At 40.3% G+C, this 18,448-nt stretch overlaps 1 protein-coding gene across 3 annotated transcripts in view; it reads right to left on the bottom strand.

The window, feature by feature from the left end:
- WDFY3 (WD repeat and FYVE domain containing 3) overlaps window positions 1–11,711 on the bottom strand; it is a 125,519-nt gene extending 113,808 nt beyond the window's left edge. For 2 of the 3 annotated variants that reach the window (XM_086464756.1, XM_086464757.1), the window contains exons 1-2: window positions 11,517–11,696; window positions 4,424–4,547 (exon numbers count right to left, since the gene is read on the bottom strand). In XM_086464756.1, the coding sequence (XP_086320882.1) occupies window positions 4,424–4,547; window positions 11,517–11,696 (304 nt within the window). Of the gene's footprint in view, window positions 1–4,423; window positions 4,548–11,516 lie in introns of all 3 variants that reach the window. The other variant, XM_086464758.1, reaches the window with a different exon arrangement.
- Between the last annotated feature and the right edge of the window lie 6,737 nt (window positions 11,712–18,448).

Raw genomic sequence — 18,448 nt, 5'->3', positions numbered from 1 at the left:
GAACAGTCTAGAGGTATGGTAAAAATAAATTTAGCATTAAATAGTAAACACTGAGACGCAGAAAATGTTGTAAATAGGGAATGAAATGTTGACTGAAATTAACGAACAAGATCCAATTAAATTGAATTTAAAAGGTGCATAAAACAGTGATGTACACAGACTAGCACACATACAATAATAATTAAAAAAAAAAAAAACCAACACAAAACCCAAACTTTTGCAATTGACCTTGAAAGGAGGTTAAAATGTTGCAGCCCTGTGATGAACAGTTCTGCTTTCTCATTCTTCAATTTCCTCTCCTGCACAGGTTTCATCGATTGTCACCACAACCACTTATTCATATTCTGACTGGGGAAGGACCTTCTGGGTTGCAGGACTGCCCATCACTAAGAGAATCATTCTGAACCTCCCCGGGATACCAAGTGTTTATATATCCTAATGCACTAAACAATGGGAGCTGTCAGTTATGTCACTTGGTGTGCCTGAGATGCAGACAACATAGTGTTATCGTTGGTATTAATGAAATGTAAAATGTGATTGAAGCAGCTAGGAAGCCGCTAAAAGTCCGTTGAATAGTCCCAATCCTACTTTGGTAAAACAGTAACTAGAACTAGTTACCAGACAATGTGGCTCTGTCAGAAAGGGTGATGGACTGTAGTCTGGCCAGCAAACCATGAAGAACTACTTGGGACTGCCAAGATCAGAGAAGGAGGAGGTAAAAGGTAATTCCAGCAAGGGGAGATTGTGACTACTGACTCACTGACCACCTACCCAAATTATACCACCTACTCAAAAAGGACAATAGAACACAATAGAGACTGCACACTAATTTGTGTTAGAAGGGAGGAAAAAGAACCAATCACTGAAGGGAGTAACTGTGAATATGTATTAGTTAAGTGTATAATTATGGAAAACTGAGGCCAGGTGTGCTGTCTTGGGACAGACACCCATTAATGCACATCAATGAAATAAAATACCTCAACTCTGTGCGTATATTGGAATTTTGCACACCGGGTACCGGACCCTGCTTGTGGGACAACAATAGGACTGAGTTAGAAACCAATTTTAGTAAACATTCAACAACCACTACAAGGTAGGTACCAAACCATAGGTTTGCACACCCTCAACTGCTGAAATACGAGAAGCTGTTAAGAGTGAAAGAGAGAGGTGTACTCTGTACTTGCCTTGTTTCTTGCTTTCTGTTTGTTTGTGACTGCAGCTGGGAACCCACCGCTAGGTTACGCAGGTTCATGGTTTGATCCGAGGAGGACAGCTTTATACACTTACCGTTCAGTTTGCAATGTGAAACTATTCAGCAGTCGGGATTACTCATGTACAAGGTACAGGTACTCACTGAAACGGTAAACCAAAAGGTCGCAGGCTATTCAGCTCACAGGACCTCCTGCCTACCTGCACACCAGCCACCTCCACACAGAGGACTTTGGGGATCATGCTCCACCGCACATCAGCCTGGCTAGACACCTTGAAACGGCTCACAAGTCCCACTGTCTGTACCAGAGGGATCACCTGAACTAACTTTCCCTGCTATATGCTTATCTTTGCATTGGGTCTAAATGATGATGATGTGCCAAACACTCTAGGACATGCTGTTGAAATACTTGCAAAATCACAGTGGAACCAGTTGTATCCAGGGTATGTCTTTTGAAAAATACATAAAATAAAAGCGTTGCTTCCCCTTCAGCATCACTAGCCAAAGTAGCCATTAGTAGCGACATTTATTCTACCAAGATTTCAGTTGTCCCTTTTTTAAGAAGTGTCTTTTTCAGTCTTGAGCCAGATGCACTTGTTTCCAAAGGAAAGCTTCATTTCGGAACTGCTACTAAGCTAGAAATGAATGTTTAAATATATATTTTAGCATAGTACTAACATAACTTTTTGATCAATTCAGAAACAAAATTGGATTTATTTGTGGAAAATTTGGCAGCTAAAAATCTCAAGTATACAGAGCAATCTCAACCATGATCCCACCATCTTCCAAAACAGACTAGATACCCCAGGGCAAGGGAAACCATGCACTAATCTTCATAGATATGGTTATTGCTGTCACCTGAAAATTATTGCTTTTGTACAGCAAAGACTTAAATGTACAAGATAATTTAACTCAACTTCACCTGCTTCGTTTTTCTTACTCCAAGGTTACATCGATACTAGAGAAATAAGACAGCTGATTCTGTAGTTGAACACGTAACTGCAACGGCAATGGTCAGAGATTACTTAAGATAGGGTGCTGGCACAGTTACTACTGAATCACAAAACACTGTTCTGAGAAAACTACTACAGTCTGCCAAGAATAACTGAGATATACCTCCACGATGGCAGGCATTACTCACATAGCTATTAGTGTAAATATTCCAAGGCCTGATGAAAAAAATTGCCCTGTGCTCCATTATAAGATTGAGGGGGAAAAAAGCAAAAACCAAACACCACACCAACAGGTCATATTTAATGATACCATGTTCCCAACTGTAAAATACTGCCAATGCATTTATCTCTTTATAGATAGAAAGTTCTTGTAAAAATTCTTCCCTTTCTTTAAATATCTAAAGTTGGCTTTTGATAACATTTGTATGGAAAGCTTCTCTCTAAAACAAGCTCAGCAATTTTGTTGACTTAAAAGGAGAACTTCATACCATCAAGAATTTGCACTTGGGTATTACCAGAGACATTTCTTGCATGTAGTTCTTACTGAAGTTTTTCACTTTGAAAAACATGCTAGGAGACATAATTACATGATGTTAGCCATTAAGATACGCCCTATCTTTTTGTTTGGTACACAAAAAGAATGGAAGTTTAAAAAAAAAAAAAATGCAAGAGCCTTCACAATCCATAGACACAATATTATTTCTTTAACATAAAGTGTATTCTAAAAAGCCAAGGATAGCTGTTATTTTTTTCAGTATACAGGGAATGTGTATCTAGCTCTAAACAGTTTAACACAGAAGTTGGTTTGGTACTCTTCTAAGCTTTAATGTAATGAGTACCAGTTGTTACTCCTGGTCATTTCTGGCAAGCAAACTGCAACTCCCTGGTCCCATGAGGAGTCACAACGCAGTTGCAGAACACAGACCTATCAGGTCTTCTTACGTGAAGTCTGAAAAAGGGTTTACTGACCAAAGTAATACAGCAATCTTGATAACAGAGGAAAAATGACTGCTTTCTGTTTTAACAAAAACACTGGTACTCATTATGTTAAAGCTTAGAAGAGTACCAAACCATCTTTTAAGTCACTGTGGTTAAGTTTCCAAGTGGGGTAGAAAACAGGAAAAGCCCCAAAACCCACCACCAACAAAACATACCTCTGACTTATGAGGTTTCAAGGATGACGACTGGATTGCTTAAGTAATAAACACACAAAAATGGCCATTCTTAGTAGAATCCAACTGACTAGCAGGCATAACATATGTTCCCCAGAAAAGAAGGTCAAATAAACACCACCATTCTGACAGCATGGCTGTTGGACATTCATTTCCCCAAATACCCAAAGAAAAGACATTTTGCACCCATTTACCCATAGAGAACAGGTTTTTGTCTACGATATCTGTTTAGCCATCTGGAATGTTTCACTGTTAGTCACTCTACTTAAAACGGAAAGAAATTGTAATTGGCACAGTTTGTGACTCCTGATTTCATGTGTAATAATTTGTAGAGCCTTTTCCAGCCTGCTATTTCCTTATTTATCACCAAATCCAAACTGAGAAACCAGCACAGATCTTAAAATTATCTAGCAGACAAAAAAGCTGATACTTCTCAGAAGCACTCCTCTTCAGAAGACGAATCAAAGAAGAAAGCTAATGAAATATGTCTTCTTGGCACATTGTCCTCAGTTACGCAACTCCCAGTACACCGTCAGCTCCTGACACATTCAGGGTTCATCAGAACCAAATCTCACCCCGATGTTTAATAAACAGAGCAAAAGAGGGGTCCACTACCATTTTTCTATGGGTGGCAGTGTTGGTCCTAATGTGAGACTCATTGTACTTTCACATCTTATTAGCTTCCAGGCCAACAGCTAATGTAAAATGCATGTTTTTGGAATGTTAACATACCCGAGGAACAAAACGCACAACCAACAGGCACCTCAGGCAAGATACAGCAGCTGTCCACACACACATTCTTGGCCTCCTTCTACTAGTAGGTGACGCAATTTAGCTCACTCCTCTCTTTGACGTGTTGTCAAGTTTGTGGAACTCTGCCTTCTGTGTAACGCGGGGAGGAAAATTCTAGCAGCCTCCTCCTCCTCCTCCCTCTCAGCCCAAAGAAACAAAGACAATGCATTTTTGCTGCAAGGACTTCAATCTCTGAGCCTGCACAGTTGCTGAGGATGGCAGCTCATAGTATTCTGACTGATCTGAAATTCATGATGCACATCTCACAAAGCCCAAACATGTGCCCCATGCGGTACCTGTGGACTTATTCGATGCTCTCCGTCGAATTTCAGTCACCATCAATCTTGACACTTGAGTAGTAAACTGCAGGAGGTCAGAAAATTTTTCTGTCATTGTACTTGGAGGAGCATTTCCAAAGACCTAAAACGAGAGAAAAATGGGTGCATCAAAAAGTCATTCAGTTTATTCAGAGCAAATTCTCCAACAGGAGTTCTGTTTTTAAGAGCAACTCCTTTACTATCTGATGGACCTAAATATCCAAAAGGGGTGAACTTCATGTACAGAACAATGTGTGTAAAATCTTCTAGAAGGGACTAGGAAGTAGAACTGCCCTGTTAAGTCTTCCGCCGATTAACTGACGATACCAGGAAGCCTCCCACATTGCTGGCATCCCAAGGCCTTACTCTCCTCTCTTGAGATCCTCTTGAACATATAAGCAGTAGTTACTAGGGAATTTTTTTAATAAATTGTCACTTAATTCTAGTAACTTATTCTTCATGATTGAGCATTAATTTAGTTATTAAATCATTTGCTGAATCACATTTAACAGGGAGAAATGTGTTAACTCTGTGGTATTGCACTAAGCTATGGAACACAACATTATCTCAAAATGGATTAGCTAGTTGTTGAGGTAATGTATTTTTCATTCAAGACTGCACACAAAAAGGGGTCTCCATCCATACTTCTGATGTAAACCTTGCACTAAAATGGTCACAGTAACACCACGATACTCATTATCAAGCAAAGCATGCAACCCAAATTCTGGTATCACCACTTGTGTCAGTGCTGAAAAACAGAATAGCCTGCTAAACACCTGAACAGCCTTCAATACTCGTCTTTTTCTCCCTCATGTGTCACCGATGAGCCAGGAAGCATAAAAGATTACAGTATTTTCTCAACAAAACTTTAGTTCAACATGTTACATTTGCCTCTCAGAAAGAGGATGAGACATGATTTGGACTCAACAGCTGCTTCGCCTTTGTCTCCCTGGGTGACCCAGTTATGCTATTACAGCTGAGCTGCTGACATACTTGACTGAGGTCACTCTTAAGTATAGGGACATCCAGTGAAATACACATTACAGCCAACAGGGATGCAAGATAATTTTAGCACCGACTTACCTTGGAACCCCAAAGTTACTGAAGAAAACTTAAAAGGCAGAAGACAGAATAACCTTTGTCTAAATTTGACTTCTCGCTCCCCTTAGTATCAGTTGCTCTGGCACATTACAGAACAGCCGAAAATATTTTTCCTGCCTCCTTGCATTGCAAAGTCATGACGAAACAGAGCCAGAAATACAGCACTGAAATTGAACGCTTAGTTTCCTCACAATAAAAATATTTTTCACCAAAAACTTAAGCATTTCTCATACAGGAAATTTCAACCACCATTATCAAGAAAGAAAGCAATCAGGAGCCCAGACATTACAGGCAGGTGACTGGTTTTGGCAGACCAAGAAAAACACCCCTCATTTGGATTAGAGAGAGGCAACATTCCCCATACAGACAATCCGAATTTCCCTAAACCCTTCACAAGACCTGCAGAGCATCTTGCCATCATTAACTCTTTAAAGCTCTTTCACACAGACCAAGGAAAGCAGAAAAACTAATAGCCCTATTACCTGTCCTGAGCTCGCCTGGAGTTGTCAGCAGATGCCAGGAAACGCAGACAGCTCAAAGTTACAGTAAAAGGTTGACTGAGGTGAACCACTTTTAATTAGCTGCCCCTTAACCAAGTTTGCACTATGTAGAAGAAGGATCTGCATTGGATATTGATATACTTTTTGACTAAAGGTGGTAGCAAAAACCAGGAATAGCATATAAAACATTTTATCAGTAAGTCATCTTTTTAATAATGAAAAGAAAGGCTCTTTCAAGAAAATGTAAACAATGTACCATTTACTCAAAGCCAGACTCTTCATAATTCCATTCACTTTTTTCATATAACTGCAAAAGCATTACTACCGCGCCAGCAGAGCAATGCTTCTGCGAACGCACTGAACTCTGAAAGGACCCTTTTGAGCACTCTTCCAGAGGGCAAGTCTTTTGTTAATTATGCACCGATTTAGCTTTTCATTACTATGTGATTCATCATTTCATAATCCTGCCTGAACAATGAGGAAACAGAAATGGTCTGTAAACCCATTCGTTACCAGGACCACCAAGACGGTTTAAACTACAGCACGTCTCAAACATATATCTATATGTTTGGTATCTATAAACCAAAGTTAAGAATGCTTTAGCTCCTCTGAATTTACTGACTAATAACCCCCAAAATATCAGGAAGAAAATGGACCTGCATTTCACACAACACTTCAGATACCTCTGAAGAGAGAGGAGGGGGAAAAAAAAAAAAAGGTAAAAAACAAAACCCAAAACTCGTACATGGTTAAGCAAGAAAGCCTTGAAAGAGCTCCTGGATACACCAGTTATTTAGCTGGCTGCATGTTGCTGGCCACTTGAATACCTATGGGAAGCAGACTTACTTTCTTCACTGTAGATCTCTGAATTCAGTAAAAATCACGCTTCTTCCAGAACTGTTTCCCGTATTACACACACACACACTCCTTGCTTCCAGCCACACACACGCAGCTCCCACTTTCAACAGTTCACTACTCCATACAAGAGACTTTCTGAAGTACGCATCAAGGTGAGGTACAGAAGTCTTCATCTGGGCTCCACAATTTATTTCGGGTTTTCTCCTCCTAACACAGACATCCCAATCTTGTAATAGATAATGGAACACCATCATGGACTTCGCTTAAGGCAGTAACAAAAAAGCATCCAATCTCACTCAAACTTTTTCAACAGAATACAGAAAACTATACAAAGTAACTGAGGGATTCAGAGTCTGAATTTGAATCAAGATATTAACTGACAGCTTAAAACATTTTCAGCTAAAGACTATGTTTGAGAAACAAGAATATTTTTAAAAAGGAACTTCTAGGAATGTTTTAGTGTTTCCTGTCAGCAAAAGCAGGTCTCAAAGGAAAGCAATCTCAGAATTTAGAGTGAACCAAGAATTAGAGCAGCAGTCCGGCTAAGCTCCAACTGACTGGAAAAGCGGAATCATGACGCCCATTTTCAAAAAGGGGAAAAAGGAAGACCCGAGGAACTACAGGCCGGTCAGTCTCACCTCTGTGCCCAGCAAGATCATGGAGCAGATCCTCCTGGAAACTGCACTAGGCCATATGGAAAATAAGGAGGTGATAGGAGGAGGGGTAATGGTTTCAAGCTGAAAGAGGGGAGATTTAGATATCAAGAACAAATTTTTTACTGCAAGGCTGGTGAGACACTGGCACAGGTTGCCCAGGGAAGTTGTGGATGCCCACCCTGGAAGTGTCCAAGGCCAGGTTGGATGGGGCTTTGAGCAACCTGGTCTAGTGGAAGGTGTCCCTGCCCCTGGCAGGGAGGTTGGAAATAGATGATCTTTAAGGTCCCTTCCAACCCAAACCATTCTACGATTTACTATCTCCCACTGAAAATCCCATATTAAGACTCTTCTGAAAATTAAATATTTCTCCTGTTCTATTTTTTATTTGTCAAGGGTTGAGGCTGGGTCGGCCACTAACAAATGACAGACACTCTCTATTAACCCCTCTCCCCTCCCAGAAGGGGAAGGGAAACAGAACAAGGGAGAGAGACTTTACGGTTTGGAAAAGAGCTTTAAATGAAACAGCTTTAATGAAACAATAACAATAAAAGAAAATATAATAGTAAGAATAAGGAAATAATGAAATATGTACAAATATATACAAAATCAATCCAAACCCAACTCCCCCCCACCCTGATGACGATACGTCACCACCACGCTGCAGGGCTGGCACTGGGGCAGTCCCAGGCTGGACTCGGCAGCAGACAGAACGGGATGCAGGAGCTGGACTCAGGGATGCACAAATCGGGATTGACACCAGAAGAACAGACAGAGTCCTCCTCAGATGTCGGCCATCGAAGAAGAGAGATTGACCCTCGTGATCCCTCAGCTTTATACTGAATATGACGTATATGGGATGGAATACTCTGTTGGTCAGGTTTGGGTCACCTGTCCGGTTCGCTCCTCCCTGCAGGTGCGACCTTTTACGTGCTTGTGACCCTTTTCACTCCCGGCACCCCAACATGGAGTACAAGATTTAGCAGTGACCTTGGTAGCTATAAGAACAAGTATAAGCAAGGGCCTCTCTGCATCCCATTCCTTGGTACAAACTATAAACATCAGGCCTTATCACTGCTAGAAGCAGTCGCTGTCTGGAAAAACATGCTGCTGATTTTCAGAAAGTGCAGTTACTTAGAAGAAACTTAACTGAAAAATAAAATCACTAAAACGGAATTAGTTCTGGTTTATCCCAAACCAGGACATTATCACAATCAATTTCAGAGTTTGTCTAACTCTGACTCTCAGAGTTACTAAGCTAGCAGGATTGTTCCAATACAAGCTGTACCACAGACAGCTGACGCTCCAGAAGACACAAAACCAGATAAGCCAAGGAAACCACAGCAGACTCTAGATGTAAGCCTCAAAAGAAGCATGTGGCATTAACCAGGAACCTAAAAAGGTACACTGTGGAAGCAGAAATCGATGACATCACAACTGCTCAGCCTCTTGAACGCAGGAAGACAAGAACGCATTTATATGAAATGCAAGGAAAAAAAAATCCCCTTGTAATGGGGACAGACGAGACCTGACTGATCAAGAGAAATCAGTTTTGTTTGTCCTACACTACCAGTTTGTTGACAACTGATAATGGTTATCAAGGACTGCAAGAAAGGAAGTGAAAGAGCACAAACAACACGTGTGCTTCCCTCAATGTGCCAAACTACAATTCAAATTTTAAAGAGGTTGGAAACCGAAGTGACAACATCTGGCAACAGCTTGTATTTGTAGCAAGAAGGACAACTCGAAGAAGGTCACAGAGTATAAGGGTAGTGATGTTAAAACCAAACAAGGGAACAAGAGGGAAGAGGAAGAGAGACAACCATAGGTAGGATCCAAAAGCAAAACATTTGGCAAACACAGAAGAATGTGTCTTCAGCATCAAGTTCACCTCTGGAGTTGGGAGAACAAAAGAGTCTCTAGAATTTAGAGAAAGAAAAAGAGCCCATCCACAAAATTTGATGGAGTCTGTAAAGAAGAGAGGCATGAGGAACCTGGGGAAGGACAAACCTATGACAAACAAGGGGAAAACTGTGATCTGGCAGAAAAGAGTAGCCAAGATGTGTTCGTACAGATGGAAATAACAGAAATCATTCACCTTTTCAAGAAATTTAAATGGTACCTGAGACTAGTTAGGCAAGAGCTGATTTTGACAGAGTAAGAAGAAAACTTGGGACTTCCGATTAATTTTTTCAGAATGCCTCAACACATGAACTGAATGAAGGACAGTGAGAGAGAACAAATGGTGCAAAGACACAAGGCAACTACAACTAGGCTTCAACAGGGTCAAGTGGAGGGACCAAGAAATAGGACAAAGACAGCAAGTGGTGTAAAGGAGAAAAAAATAAATGTAGGAAGAAAGGGGGAAAAGAGAAGAGGGAGAAACAACAGAAAAATTAAAAGTTAACGGCTCTTTCTCATCTCTGAAGTCTAACCAAAGTCTAAGGAAAAATTGCTGTACAGAAATAAGATGTGCATCGCCGCAGTAGTTTTTCTTAAACCCAGTTATATCAACAACTGCGATTTCCATAGTTACAGTGATACTGCAAGTAACTACCACAAGGGCCAGAAAGTAAGTGCTGAAGCAGCTATAGTGGGTATGTTCCCTCTTTTAGAAGCCTCAGCCACTTGTAACCACCAGAGGGAGATTTCTAAGCATCACTACATCAAAATAATCTTCACGGGCTCAAACCAAGATTAAAATTCCATTGTGCTAATTTGTAAAAACAAATTAAGAAAGTCCATAACTAAAGGACATAGAATCCAAACAGACAAATTAAAGAGGAAGCAGATGAACGGAGCTTACTTCTCCCAAACTCACACAACAGGTTACCAGTAGGACTAGGAATAAGACCTAGGGCAACAGAATGACATTTACGGGATCTATCCACTGAAGCATGCTACCTAGACTGAAAACCCTGTTAATAGTATGCCTTGACTAGGATTAACTTTCCTACACAGCATGTTAGCAATTCAGTGTCTAACACCATCATAAACCATACTTTCAACAAAAAAAGAGAAAGCTGAGTTGATTTTCCTATTAAGTTTTTGCATTTTAGTTTTTGGATGATTCCAGTTCTCCACTGTAGAGCTATTCAAGCACAGATCCATCACCCAAGAAGAGCTTCAGAAGCAAGGGTTCATGTCACAGCAGGAAAAAAAAGGACAGATAGATTTGTACCTACTGCTCTTTCAAGACCCTAAAACTACCATCAAAGTTGTTATTCACAATGAAGTGGCAAAGTAACTGAGTGACATAAGACGGCAGGAGGATTTAGCTCCTATTAATTCCAGTGATAGTCATTACAGCTCTGCCTGCAAAGAAAATCTTAGTGCCTGAGCACAAGAATGGCATCGTACAAGGGGATATTACATCTTCCCTATGGATTGCTTGTTAAAAATTCACCTTGTCTAAGAAGAGGGATTCAGACTCAATACATAGGAAAAAGGCTAAAAGGGCGATAAAAATACAGAAAATTTATCAGACGAGAAGATTAAAATTGTTCAGCTCATGTAGCCTAGTAAAACCAAGTCTGACAGGAGATATTATGACTGTTGTCTCCAAATATGCATCAGTACAACAAACATGAAAAAGGGAGAAGAGTTATTTAGACTCAAGGACAATGTTGTCACACAAACAAGTGGGTATAAACTTGCTACAAGTAAGTTTAGGTTGGAAATAAGATGACTGTAATAACAGCAAGCTCAACAGAAAAGCTCTGTGACAGTCTACATGCAACTGTGGACTGCCCTTCAGAAAAAGCAATAACAGAAGGAAACCTCCAATGGCAGGTTTATCCACTAACACAACACTATGCAAGAAGGGGAAAACTGAGAGGATGCCAATGGAAGAAAAGCCTCTTGGTTAGTGTTGGTGCTAGAACCAAAGAACTTGCAAATACAAAATATGAGCAGTCAAGTCAAATAAAGAAAACATCTCTTGCAGATTCTCTAGCTTACCCTGTTAAACACCGGCAACATCATGTAAAGTTTTTCTTCTTGTTCTTTCTGGGTCATGTGCCGTGGAGGATGACAGAGCTCTGTGAAGAGGCGACGCAGATGCATCAAGCCCAGTGCGTTATCCTGGGGGCTACATTCCTCCTGCCGTGGCCGGCCCATGATCCTCTTCACCATATTCATTTTGACTGACTTCTGGAAGCTCCCTTGTATCCTGTTCAGAAAGGAAAATGAACTTACTGAGTACAACTTCCATCAAAGCCTTTAAATATATAGCACCCTCTCTCACAATAAGTACCACACTGCAGTTAAGAGCATTAGCTAATTTTATATGCTAGGCATTGATTAGTGTGTGTCTGGACGATTTAAAGCCAACAACTTGAAACAAGAAAACATCCAATACTCTTCCGCATAAAGCATGACTGACCAGGCTTTGAACACTGCAAAACGCTTTAGTACTTTTTACTAGATGATTTTTATGATTCTTTGGTGCACATTCCACAGAATTTACAGCACTGTTATCTACGTATTGTAAGGTATTCTCAAAATAATTCTAGAATAAAATCAGTACCAGTTATGTACTTTAAAATCTAATCAAACGAGACCTTCAAACTCTCTCAGACATTGACTTTATCATACAGAGGTATGCTTAAATTTTTTCCTGGCTTTCCTGTTGCAAATAGTCAAGGCTATCCAATGGAGCTATTGTTCCTCTCACACCTCAGCTGTAGGGTCTGCAGAAGAACACTTTGGTCTTCTCCCTCCTGAAGCACAAAACACTTGTTTTAGAATCACAGAATGGTTTGGATTGGAAGGGACCTTTAAAGATCATCTTTTCCAGAGGATGTCAGGGTAGCTGAAGTTCCCCAGCAGAATCAGGGCCTGCAAGCGTGATGCTTCCTGTAGTTGAACTAAGAACACTTCATCAACATCCTCCCCTTGGTATGTGGTCTGTAGCAAACACCAGCCACAAGGCTTCCTTTGTTGGCTTGGTCTCTAACTTTCACCCATAAGCTCTCAACCTGTGCATTGCTGTTTCAAAAAAAAGCACTGTGCAACCAACCCATTTTTTAATGTAGAGGGCAACAACCCTACCTTTCCTTCCTTGCCTGTCCCTCCTGAACAGCTTCTAGTCATCAATTGCAGTGCTCCAATCACATGATCCATCGCACCAAATTTCAGTGGACAGTGGTCAGATGACAGCTTTCCAGCTCCTCCTCGTTCTTACCCATGCTGCGTGCATGGGTACAGAAGCATTTCAGTCTGACTGTCGGAACTCTCACCTTTTTGATAGAACTTTTTTGGAGGGTTGGGGCACATTCATCACTGCTCTGGTAGGTGCACTCATCCACCCTGCTGCTTTTAAGTACACAAGTGTCCCACCTTTGGACCACATCCCCCAAGCTCGCTAGTTTAAAGCATGATTCACTAGGTCAGCCAATCTGCCAGCAAAGATTCTCTTTCCTTTTCTAGGTATGTGGATCCCATCTCTCCCCAGTAATCTGTATTCATCAAAGAACGTCCTGTGATCACAGAAGCTGAAGCCCTTGTGACAGCCACAAAGTCAGGCGTTGATCTGCATGATGTGTCGACCTCTGCCTGTACCCCTATCTCTGACTGGCAAGATAAAGTAGAAGATCACTTAGACCTCTGTTGCCTTCACTTATGCCCCCAAGGCTCTGAAGTCCTGCTTGATCTTGCCCAGGTTCTGCTTTATCCTATCATTGGTGCCCACATGTTTTAAAACATCTCACAGATATGACACAGCATCAGTGTTTAGTCCTGTATTAGTCTTCAAAACAACATGGACCAAATCTTCTGAACGTGAGACTACAACCTATCAAGCAGGATCTTGCACAGGAGTTGAGAGGGTCAGAGCAGATAAATCTTTCACCAGACGTAGCCAATTGGACGCTGTAGCAAAAAGAACTATTCTCACAACTACGTTCAAGTAAGGGAAGGCGTAAGGGGGAAACAGGGAAACCGTTTCAGCTCCATACATGAAGTTAAGAAGACCAACAATTAAATACTCCTTAGAATTGTAATGTCTTCCTCTCACTTGAAGGCAACTGGAAAAATGAAGGTCAGTAACAGCTATAAAAACTATTCAAGGGTAGAAAATGCTTCACAGCAAGAAACTTAAAGAACTTAATTATTTAAACTATCAAAAAGAAAGGTTACAATGAAGTGTCAATTATTAAACAGAGAAGTGATGATCCTGAAGGTGCTGTGGTTGGAGCAACGGAGGGAAAATATCCATTACCAAAGAAATCAAACTCAGTGACTAACTTGTGAGGAAAGACAGTAGCTGAGTGCTAAAGCCAGGAAAATAATACCAGCTACAAACAAGGACTACACTTCTAAAACTGAAGATAATTAACCACTAGGAAGAAGCATTAACAAAAGAAAAGTATTCTCTCTCTAACTCAAGAATGAAATACCTTTCTGGAATGTGTTCATAAAACAGCATTTTACTAACATGCACGAAAAATTAGGAACTGATACTAATGAACACTTTGATACAATGCAAAAAATCAATTTATGAAACAAGAAGTCATCAAAAAAGCTAAGCTAATGTAACAAGCCAGCAACTGTCAGCCCATGCTGGAAATTTGCACCGGCTTTTCACATTTGAAAAAAAAAAAAAAAGAAAAAAAAAAAAAAAGGACAGAATTGGATGTTGTCTTTTAGTGTATTAACCCTAAGAAATAACGCAGGTAACAGACTTCAAATCAGCATGATTCATGATGCAGTTAAAAATGAAACAGCAGTTTCTGGATGTGTTTCCTCCAGAAACCTACACCTTTTCCCAACCTCTTCAGTGTGTGAACTCTTCTCTTGCTGTAATAACATGTAAACTAACAGAACACCGCACTTGAGCTCAAAGAGCCAAAACTTCACTGCCTAAGCAGCAGGAAAAAAACTCTGTATTTTCTTTTTCATAAAATCTTTTCAAGGTAATATTTTAAATTTCTTTTTATGATTCACAAAACACCGAGAACTCTAAATCCAACACCCAAAATGCATGTTGTCATTGAATCCACCACTGCTGTAGCCTTTTGCTGGAGCAGCCAATTTTTCTTTTAAATCCTGTTGCTTTATTCAGCCTAAGCACACATCTAGAACAGGAATTTGCAGTGGCACAGACACACAGTTGTAGCTCTAGATTTGACAATTTTCCTATAGTCAGAGAAGCCCAAACAAACGTTACATGCTATTTTCCCAGTGTAACAGGAGCCTACTGGGATAGCTTCTTCTCCAAGATGCGACCCATTTACCTCCACTGTGACAGTTTTAATCCAGAAGGATGACAAATGCAGGGAACAATTAAAGTAGTCCTGACTTTCTCAACGCAGCTGTGCACCCTCCTGCCTATTCCCCAGTGCAATCATGTATTCAACCTCAACATAAAAGACAGGGCAGAGAGGAGGGAAGAATGGACATAACATAGTGTAAATAACATCCAAATTAATTTCATTTTGGGTTTTTTCCGGAAGTAACCAAAAGACACTACAAAATTGATATATTCCATGTATGTACCTAATTCAGTTGGAACTCCACTCCCCACCCCCCAAAAAAAAACCCCACAAAACCCAAACACCACACTAAAACACCACAAAGCCATGGTATTTCAGATTTCTGTCCCAAAGACATCCCTGCAAGACTCAAGAAAATCTTCCTGGAAGATGATGCTTTGGAAATATTCTTTACTACAAAGTGGTCACTTCCTTGATGTTTTTCACAGATATGGAGTCCGTGTTGCACTGTACAAAGCAAAGACAAGAGTAGTAACACTGACACTTACACATGGAGATCTTTGGGATATATGCCGCTTTTCTTCAACAACATTATCTGTTCTCTGGATAAGCTTTTTCTAGCAGTATTTTCTGCTCATTCTCAGTCTTCAGAATCATGTAAAGACTATCCTCAATTTCACTGTATATCAACTTGAATGTACACAATATATTAATTTCAGAGTAGATACTACTTGTGGAATTATTCCAGAGTTGAGTCCTACTGTGTTTCTGTCCTATTAGAAAAAAGGCTAGCATGGGTTCCATGCAACGTCATCTGAAACATATAGTACACGAAATCTGAAAGAATTTCTGTGATTTATTTTTGCCAGTCCAAATACAGTGATAATTTTTCTGATTACCATAGCACAGATTATCTATGGAAATACAAGGAAGATAGCTGTGGGCTCTGGAAGCTTCAGTATTAAGCCCAAATCTTAGACATGCAAGAAGAATTATTCATGGTTTACAGGCAAAAGCTTCCTCACTGTGAATCTCAACACCAGTACTTACTTATCCTAAGAAAACATTGAGATGTTTAAGCTTATCTAATATTTAAAAACAAACAAACAAAACAAAACAAAATAAATCCAAAACCAACCAACCAACGAAATCCAAACAACCCACGACCAACTAAAATTTTCAGAGGAACGATACATTAGAAATAGTACGCTAGAATATTATACATGATCACCAAGTGAAGGGAGAGTGGTATGTTGCTACTATGTCCTGTATAAATATTTTGACTGAGATTTTCTTCTTTAGCCTTAGACCTGCAAAAGAGAAAGCAGTACATCTAAACATTCTCCTACAAACCAAAAAATACGTAGAAGAAAGGACTTTCCTATTCTACTAAGTGAAAGCATCTGCACAGTCTTCACAGTCAGCTGTAACCACCACACAACTTGAATTCAGCATTAAGGCCTGGCAGTTTCCTTAACACTAAAAATGAAAGGATTCCAGTATTTTCAGTAACAGTCAAGTCACCTGTTCACAATTGCTTGCTTATAGCACATGACAATCAAGTGCCCTGCACAGCAAAAGAACCTTGAGAGAAGTAAACTCACAAGCTGGGGAACACCTGTCTTGTAATTGCTTGTAGAGCTTGATCTTGGCCTGGCTCTGTGCCTGCATTACAGTACAGCCTTAAATGGCACATCACTTCCTACAGTCCCCCAAAGGGCCTCCTGCCTCTCTCAGCAGACAGGCTGGACACAGCCCTTGATTCATGAGCAGCTTTTCAGTATTTTGTTACTTCATCCCTCTGAGCGTGATGCTACACCTTGGGTTACTGCAACCTGGACTGAAAGCCTGCTCTGCACAGAGAGCGATGCATTTCCTCATGTGTTCTTCTGTTCTGCTCATCACGCCAGATCAGAGTGTCTCACAGCTAATAAATCAATTATTATTTGTAACTATTTTCATAAATCTGCCCCACAGCATGGGTGTGTTAACACCCTCAATACACACACACTAAACAGACAATCACACTAAAATTGGTGGTGTCTAATAATCTGGACATCTAGTTTAAGAAACTTTAGTAGCTAATCCTAAGTGGCATCTTGTAATGCTTGAATCTTTCTGCTTGCTTCCATTGTATCCCTTAGAGACCAGTTGATGTCCTTCTCCGTGTCAGCTTGCAATCTTGAAGCTAGACACCAAGTACACAAAGGCTACAATTAGAGAGCAACTCCAAAAACCTCATGAGGAGTTTTGTGGAACATGCAAGGACAGAAGCTGGCTCCCAGGAGAGGAGGCTCTTCCCTGCCTCGCATCCTCTCTCCCTGCTTGTACAGCCTGGTGCAGTCACATTGCACGGCCCTGATGAGCTACTTTCCCCAGCAGGTCCAAGTAGGCACACTCCTCATGGGGAACCTTTGAGTTGGATGGTCCAGCTGCTGAGTCTTTGGCTTTTTTTAAGCCGAGTAAGAAGTTAGAAGTTAATTTGAAAGAGCAAACTAAACAAACGGAAGCTCTATACCACAGCCTCACAGTGACAGGCCCATGGTTAACCTGGAGGGTTGAAGCAGTTTGACCCACTGCACCCATCTTCTTCTACTTGAGCTAAAAAGGTGAAATTAATGGCAGTTGCATATCATCATGCTCTGCATGGACCAAAACTAAAATAAGACATTTGATGAGTAAATTACAAACATGGACGAACACAGCAACAATAAAAATGTTGCTCTTGTGAAACACATTGCTATTTTCTCCTAGTGGTAGAAGTAGAAAAGTCTCCATGTGAAGAGAAACGAAGCAAGCAGTAAAGGCACAACATGAGCATCTTTACTTAAACAACCCCTTCATTTTCTTCCACAAGCTGTCAGATGGCTGCACATATTCCCATGAGTATAAGCAAGGCTGACCCATTTGAGCAGTTCCGATATAAACCCATTCACCAAGTTCTTCATTTTTCTGTTAAATTCATACGAGAATCCTACAAGATGAACCCACAAGATTCTCAAGAAACTTCTCTGCAGATAGTGCAAGAGGTAGCTTCTACCCTTTAAAATAATATTTCAAAGTATTTTCTAATGATAGTGGAAGCTCTCAGACAAATAATCATAAATTACATAACATAAAATACCAACAACTTACAAAGCTCAAAGACAGACACTGCAAGAAAAACATAACACACATACATAATCATTAACACAAGTTAGGTTATGATAATGTATGGGTAACACTACTAGAGCTATGACAACATTTGTTAAGAAAAAAAAGTAGACAGACAGAAGCTGCGTGAGACACACTTATTTTCACAACAGCTATTATAGGTCCAAGCTGTGCATCTAGTTCCAAAAAGGTGTTATTTAAATAAGCAGCTAGATAATTATCTGCTTTGTAATTACAGTCATGAGTGGTTCTCCAGATACTATATTGGTATTACATCAGCAGCTTAGCAGTGAAACAGGAATCAATTTCTTTCTTTTCAGATTACAATGGGACACCAGCGCACACCTCCACCCCAACTATCTCAGGAAAATGAAAATTAAGGTAAATCTTGTTGCTACAATGAATCATGGGAGTCTATTACGATCACTAAATTCTACACCTGTTATTTCCCTCCACACTACATGTGTTGTTTCTTTCCAGATTTTAAGATTCCCTACCCATGTAGTTAATACTAACATTCCAAAG

Source organism: Leptosomus discolor, chromosome 4, assembly GCF_034619465.1.
Source record: "Leptosomus discolor isolate bLepDis1 chromosome 4, bLepDis1.hap2, whole genome shotgun sequence".
Lineage (NCBI taxonomy): Eukaryota > Metazoa > Chordata > Aves > Leptosomiformes > Leptosomidae > Leptosomus > Leptosomus discolor.
The sequence above is the reverse complement of the archived record's forward strand: the minus strand, read 5'-3'. Positions and strand labels throughout refer to the sequence as shown.